The sequence below is a fragment of the Aptenodytes patagonicus genome, chromosome 5, assembly GCF_965638725.1.
Source record: "Aptenodytes patagonicus chromosome 5, bAptPat1.pri.cur, whole genome shotgun sequence".
In the NCBI taxonomy this organism is placed as follows: Eukaryota; Metazoa; Chordata; class Aves; order Sphenisciformes; family Spheniscidae; genus Aptenodytes; species Aptenodytes patagonicus.
Genome location: NC_134953.1, coordinates 25,406,196 through 25,413,892, shown reverse-complemented (window position 1 = coordinate 25,413,892; position 7,697 = coordinate 25,406,196). Strand labels below are relative to the sequence as shown.

The window sequence follows — 7,697 nt, the reverse complement described above, 5'->3', positions numbered from 1 at the left end:
GAACAGATGAACAATTTCCTGACCGATTTCTGGACAGGGGACAGAGAAAGAGGTGAAAATTTGGTGTCCTTCCTTTCATTTTAAAATTCTTCCGGCCTGCACAAAGGTGCAATGTTTGCAATACATGCAGTCAGGACAGAAGAGCAGTGGGGTTCATACTTTCTCTCCCCATCTCTCTGATGATGAATCATATTGCAGTAGCATGCTGTCACAGTTCAGTACCGACAGCCACAACCAAGCTGTCCCTGGCTGCAGACAAGGTGGCAGGACGAGACAGTGATCTGGGCCTTGCTTGGACAAGTGCTGAAAAAAAAAAATCCTAAATTGGCTTGCTGTGGGAGAGAGGACAGAAAGGCTGCTGAAAGTCAGAGCTTTGCAAAAGGCGCTAGGCAGCACTGGCAGGGAGAGCCTTCTGCTTTTTCATCATGCGTCATCTTCTTTTATTATTTAGGAGATGGGACCCTGTTGGAAAGTACTCCCTGGAGATGCCTTCACCAAGGTACCTCTCCTGAGGTATTCAGCCATTTTACAGTAGATTCTCAGAGGGAATCAGAAAAAAATACGCCTCCTGCCAGCCCAAGGCAGAAATGCACAGGAACAGTTTCATCTCATTGCAGTGGCCAATGCTTACAAGTGAAGGAGAAATGACTGCTCTTATTTTGGATACACCTTCTTTGATGGCATCTTTTTCTCCCCACAAAATGAAATCACCTTTTTATACAAACCAATTAAGCGGTCTTGGCCCAGCTTAAAAGCAATGAAGACAATTTCCATGCCAATAATAATATAGAGGGAAAAAAACAAGAAAAACTTGGGATGTTCCAGTTGTGTATCTCCAAATCCAATAGTTGTCAAGGTGATAAAGCAGAAATAAAAGGCTTCCTGAAAATCCAACCTGGTTTCCCAGTTTGGAAGAATAGCAGCTGCACAAGAGATGTACACGAAGATAACTAGCACCATTAATACAATGGGCACATCTAATTTTTCTAACTGTTTCCCTATTTTGTCAAAATTCTCGATTACTCTGGACATTGTCTTTCCCCTGGCTAGTTCAGGACATGAACTCCATCTCGCAATGTTTTTATTTCTTGCTGGTTTTGTGTGTTCACTTTCTCTGGCAATTAACATTTCAAAAATTTCGGCATTGCAATATTTGATTGGCTTCCTTTTAACGCCTGGCTGACTTTTCAGCACTTCCATAATAGTCAAGGGCTCATTGATGACCACTTTAGACTGTGCTCTGGATTTCAGTTCATCCCCTTTGCTACATATGGATCCAGAACAGAGTTTAGAGGCTAGAATTTTTGACTGTAGTTTTCTGAATTCACTGTAAGACTTGGATAAGACAGTTGCAAGGATGTCTCCCATGTCTGTCAGGACCAAGAACATCAGAGGGATGCCAAATAAAGCATACAACATACAGAGATATTTTCCAATCCGTGTCACAGGATAGGTATTACCATAACCTTGAACAAAAACAAAAAGAAGAAGAAAAGGGAAAAGGAGAGAGAGAGAACATTGTGATTTATTAGGTATTCACATCCTCTGAGCTTTTTATTGCTGTGAATTTTAAAAGACAATTTTTATTCCAGAGCATGCTGTTCTTTTTGGCTTTGCTTTGAAGCTATTAAAATTTCTGAGTCTCAAATGCTGGTTACTAATGCAGGCATCCTACCTCTTCAAGCACTGGGAGGTTTGGAGTTTGCCGGTTCTGTTGAATTAACTCTTCCTACCTTACCTGCACCTTATCGGCTGTTTGACTTAACTGTCTGACAACAAGAGGCCATTTAGGGAGGAGAAACAAAAAGTTTGGGCCAGCCCAAGACCGGTGTGCAGCCTCTGTCCTGCTGGAGACTGTTAACAGGAAGATTTCCTGACCTGGGAATCTGGGTTAAGAAGGATCCAAAAGGCAAGACAGCAAGAGAGATCGTGAGCCCATGGGTCCCTCCACAGCAAAGTCAAGCTGAGGGCTGAGCTCAGAGAGACAACACCTGATGCTGGGGGAAGCTAATGGACTGCATAAGCAGCTGGGGGATCATCTCCTGGCCAGCCTCCAGGATCTCACAGTACGACTGAATGATTTCTGGGGATGAAACTCCCTGAGCTCTGGGCAGATTCAGATCTGGATGACTGTCTGAATTTTGAAACTGGGACAGCACTATGGATCAGACTGGGACAATGAGACCCATACCTCAAACTTCATTTATTTGCCAAAACTACTTGTGATGAATGGTAAGCTAATAACAGAGTTTGCAATTGTCCTTAGTTCATCAGATCTAGCTCTAATGGCATATCTTGCATTGACATTGTGTTTGTACTGACTTCATAGTTTTCAGAGTCTCTTAAATGTACTCAGAAAAACAAAGGATCGACTGAGGAAGCATATGTTTATCACATGAGGAAATACATGTTTATTCTAGAGTACTAAAGCTTACAAGTATCAATTACAACAAATAGGGAAGTACTACCAGACGCACAGCCTTTATGATACATAAAATGGTAGCAGAAGATATGCCCTTTCCCTAAATTTAATTTGGGTATTTATATTTCCTTCCTCTAACATACTGGATATGACACTTAAATTGTAAGTTAGTGCTTTTCCATTACAATGGGAGAAAACATCAGCATTATATTAATTGTATTAAATTTTAACAACCATTTTTCTTTTCCCCTTCCAAAAAGATATTGTCCTGGTTTCGGCGGGGATAGAGTTAATTTCCTTCCTAGTAGCTGGTACAGTGCTGTGTTTTGGATTTAGGATGAGAACAAAGTTGATCACACACTGATGTTTTAGTTGTTGCTAGGTAGTGTTTACACTAGCCAAGGACTTTTTAGTTTTCCATGCTCTACCAACTGAGAAGGCTGGAGGTGCACAAGAAGCTGGGAGGGGGCACAGCCAAACTGGCCCAAGGGACATTCCATACCATGTGACGTCATGCTCAGTACATAAACCGGGGGAAAGCTGGCCGGGGGGGCCGCTGCTCGGGGACTGGCTGGGCATCGGTCGGCGGGTGGTGAGCAATTGCACTGTGCATCACTTGCTTTGTGTATTATTATTATTACATCATTATTATTATTGTTATTATTATTTTATTTCAATTATTAAACTGTTTTTATCTCAACTCCAAACAGTGAGTTTTTGTCACTTCTACTCTCCCAATTCTCTCCCCCATCCCACCGGGGCAGGGGAGGGGGAGTAGTGAGCGAGTGGCTGTGTGGTGCTCAGTTGACGACTGAGGTTAAGCCGCAACAGATATAAAGCATTTCTTCTCTCCCTTCAAAAACACTGTTCTTTTCTAGATGATTTTCCAGGCCAGGTACTTAGCCCGTAAGATCATTAGCCCATATGCTGCAGCATGGTTTCCTTCATTTTCTTTGTCCATTCATGTTTGTTTTCACTAATGGCTGCCATAGCCTTTGGTCTGAATCCAACCTTGGTCCTCCTTCTCTGTGAGGCACTGAAAAACTATTTATTCTGTCACTCTGTTCTCCACTGGCTAACTGGGAATGCTAATCCTTACTGCTGAAGCAATTGGGGAAGATTAATTATTGTAGTTATTGTACAGAGTGATTTTCTCTTCTTTTTTTCTCAATTTCTGTGCATTAAAAATACATAGTGCAGTTTCAAAGGTTAAAACTTATCTTGAACTTAAATTTAGCTATCCAGAAATCTAGCCTAGCTGAGCCACTAGGCAACCTCTGTGGGCAGTGAAGAGACAGCAGTTCAGACCACCAATCTTCAGACTAGATGCCTCGCTTCTCCTAGATAATTAAAGGTAGCTAAGTTGACTCTAACCTGAAGTGATTTATCAGTTCCTAATACTGCAAATAACAAACCCACCACAATGGAAATAGCCACCTATTAGCTAGGCTTCCTACTGCTCCCAAACCTCAGCTCAACACATGAGAAAGCTGTGTTAATGCTCAGCGCTATGAAGGCCAAAAATAATGGCAGTTTAGAAATAAATATGTTGGGTCACTGTGTATGGGGACATTTGTAAAATCCCATGTTGATGGAGATGGGTAAGTATACCCAGGCAAGAAATTTTCAACAATATGGTTTTTCATCAGTTTGCTGAAGTCAAAGCTTTCTGATAAAACATCCTTTCAAACGTCCCTAGCTCTTGTGTTTGTACTAGGAAATATTCACTGGGGTGAGGATTCAGGTCTGCATCTCCAGTATGTGTCTCTGATGACCTAGATGACCGTCTTCAAACTCAGGGGCTGCAAGAAGCAGAGTTTGAACAGTCAACTAAGACATCAAGGTCTGAGGTTTAAGCCTCTGCTGTGACTTAAACAGCACACAAGGGCCTCCTACATGCTCCAAGTGAGTATATTAACTCTCACACTATTCCTTGTATAGGACAAACTCTTTTTTAAGGTTTGATTTTTCTTGCATACCCATGCTGGGATCTTGAGTATATCCTAATGCAGTGGAGAAATGCATGTGCAGTTTGATACAATGCTGTGGGACTATTTCCCATCCAGCTTTGATTCTGACAAATTTAGATAGTCAGTGTCTGTACTTGCCAGCCTTTAAGAAAGATTAGCAAACGAATAAAAGTAGCTTTGGGAATGAGCATGAGGAGTTGTATTTAGCAATGCAGAGGGGGCCAAAACCAGAGCAGATATTTCTATTTGAACTAGGTCCTTCTTTGAAATATGAAGTAAGAATGAAAGATTTCAGAGGTGTGACTTAAACATTGCCCTGTGCTGTTAACCCATAGAAGTGTGAACAACAACATGGTTAATTATAGAGCCATAGATTTACAAAGCTGGGTTAGACAGAAATAACAGGGAAGCAATTGAAAAACAATATATGCATAATGAATTACCTCTTCCAGTGAAGAAAACATTACCCAGCATAACACACAAATAGTGGGAAGGATAAGGTTTGACTGAAACATGGAGCTTTCTTTTTACTTTAATATAATAGTTTTGTGTACATGTCATATATGAGTACATGTTATAGTATGCATGTAATTATGCAGCTAATTAGCGTGTATCATCACTAGTTACTAAATTCTGACTTGCTTCTGTCACTCAGCTACATCTCTGCAATCTGTGTTTGCAGAACCCCTTGCAGACTCATTGTCAATACTCGGCATAAAAATTCAAGGGGATTTGGGTTTTGGGTTTGGTTGTTTGTTTTTTTTTAATTCCCTGGAAGAAATACATTAGAGAAAGCAGCAATAGCAATTGATTCTGCAGGGGGTTACTTTACCTCTGAACTTACCCACAGTTGTGAATACTGTGCAGCAGAAAAAGAGAGACCCAAAGAAAGTCCATATATCTTTTGGATTGACAAACCAGTCTCGTTCAGCTGCGTTGAGCAGTGCATGGATTTTTTCCTTAAATATCTCCTCATTTTCTGTCATGTTATCTGTTACAGTAACAACAGGAGATATGGTGAGTGTTTGCAGACCACCACTCAGGGAGCAGCCAGCCTGGTATTCCAGTGAAGTTTACTCCAGCTGAGGATTTGCTCATACTCTTTTAGAAGATAAAAATATTCACCTCATCCTCCCCTTCCCCCCAGTGAAAAAATCAGGTGGGTCCAATGGCTTCAGTGAATAAAGAAACAAGGAACAAATAAACAAGCTATGCTCCAACAAAGTCAAAATATGACACAAAAATAAACATAAAGAAACAGGGCAGGAAGTTTGAATATTCAGCTCCTAGCCTGAATGTCCTGTTTCATTTTGGACTCCCCAGATTAGTCTTCTTTTAACCCAAAGACACCAGAAATGTGGGGTCATCAGTACATGACCGATACGAACCACTGAGATGGCACTGCCCAGCACCTTGCTGTGACTCCAAGAGCCTGCACCCCTCATTCCTCCTCCTGGCTGAGCTCTGCTTGAAAGGACGTTATCTACAGGAATGCTTGCCCCAAACAGATCATTGTGTCAGCACAGCTACCTGAATGAAAGTCCGAGCCCGTGTATGAGCCCCGACACAGATCCAGGAGGATTTCTACCCCTTCTCCTCCCCTCTACCCTCTCTATCAGCACCACCAGGTCCGGTGCGCAGCACTGCACCTGCCTCCATCCGAGCTTCCCATCGCCAGAGGGCTGGTAGGGAAGCTCAGAGCTGGGAAGAGGGAGCTGGAAGAGACTTTCTGAGACAGAGGATTCAGTCCCCAGCAATCAGAGGGAAATACCATAGGAATCTCAGCTGCTCTTTAAGGAACTTGGGTAACGGGTAAAAGAGAGAAGACGGGCACCTCAGGAAAAGTCTTTTCAGGCAGGAACACAGGGACCAGGGAAGCTCGCAGTCAAAAATCACAGCTAAGGAAGACAAGCAGACAACAGCAGTCATCAGCTAGGCAGGGGGAAAATCCTGTTTGCAGGTTCAGCTGTTAGTATTTTGAAGAATGTGTGCAAAAGCCAAAAATCTCATTCAAAAAGCAAGAGAATGAGTAATTCCCTGTACAGTTAAGTCATTTTGAAATTCCAGTACATACCTGATAAATTTCTGGAGATGTACCACAGATTCTGCAGAAAGTTTCTGTATTCTTCGCTTAAATTGACCTTCCGGTTACCTTCAATGTGGGAAAACATGAGAGCCCCAAGAAAAGCATAGATCACAAGAGAAAGAATGAAGCAGGCATGAGGAAACACTGCCCAAAATATATTTTTACATGCTCTTTTACCTCGCAGAGGCTGTGATGTTGATGCCATCCTAAGCTAGCTTTTTTTTTTTTTAAATTTTGTGGAGAAGACACAGCTTTTAGAAACAAGGATGAGGATGTAAAAGCTTTTGCATCCTAGAAATGCTTCTCCTGTGAAAACAAGGATTGTTCTGCCTCAGGCTTTCAGATCACATGTCTTTATAAGTGAAGATTGCACTACAGTCCCAATGGAAAAGGAGCACAACTAATCAAGCCTTGAAATATTTCTCAGTTGACAATACACCACTCTATCCCTGAACTGCTGTTGATCAGCCAGCACTGTAATGCACACAGATTACCAGCTTCTGTGGGTTTCCATTGGAGCCAACTAATGTTTAAAGTTTCTTGTTCTGAACTACAGGTTCCTATTGATACAGTAGAAACATTTCCAACTCCCAGGAGGGAAAATGCACACTGTAAGGGATGGATTTCTCCCAGAAATGAACGGGGAAATTTAAAATTAATCAAAAGAAAGAGTTGGCACTAATTATTGTCGCCTCTGGGCAGACTGTAGAACAGTGAATTTCTCTTTCAGATGGCTTAAAAAATCTCTCTATACATACCATGTAATATTTGTAGGGGGGTTCTTTTGAATTTTGAAGGATTTTTCTCAAAAAAGAGTCAATAAGGTTTTGCCTAGTTCTCACTTGATTAAAATCTTCCTATTAATTGAAACTCCCACTGACCTTAGTTACTAAGTACTGCAGGATTCAGTTCAAGGTTAGTGATCTTTGCAAACTATATCCAACTTTAAAAATAAAACCATTATTTTCATCCATCACTCTAAAACATTTAGAGCAATGACTTGTATCACTTCCCTTTACAATGTTAGTAATGGCAGTAAGGGGAGTTGGACTTTACAGAAAGAGGTGTTAAATATTTCATCTCTAGAAGTCTTTCATTAAAAATTGAAACAGCCTTGTGCAGCCAAGACCTACTGAGCTATATACAAGCAACATGCCCATACTGCAAAGAAATCCTACGTGGTTACAGTGATTTCTTCTAGGTCAAACTCTTAGCAAAT

The 7,697-nt window shown here is 41.4% G+C and overlaps 1 protein-coding gene across 1 annotated transcript; it reads right to left on the bottom strand.

Annotated features, from left to right (window-relative positions):
• Nucleotides 1–654: 654 nt before the first annotated feature.
• On the bottom strand, nucleotides 655–6,683 carry KCNK18 (potassium two pore domain channel subfamily K member 18). The gene is made up of 3 exons (XM_076338132.1): nucleotides 6,467–6,683; nucleotides 5,237–5,383; nucleotides 655–1,466 (listed from the first exon to the last, which is right to left on the bottom strand). Exons 1-3 carry the CDS (start codon nucleotides 6,681–6,683, stop codon nucleotides 655–657), a joined length of 1,176 nt encoding a protein of 391 aa, XP_076194247.1.
• Nucleotides 6,684–7,697: the final 1,014 nt, after the last annotated feature.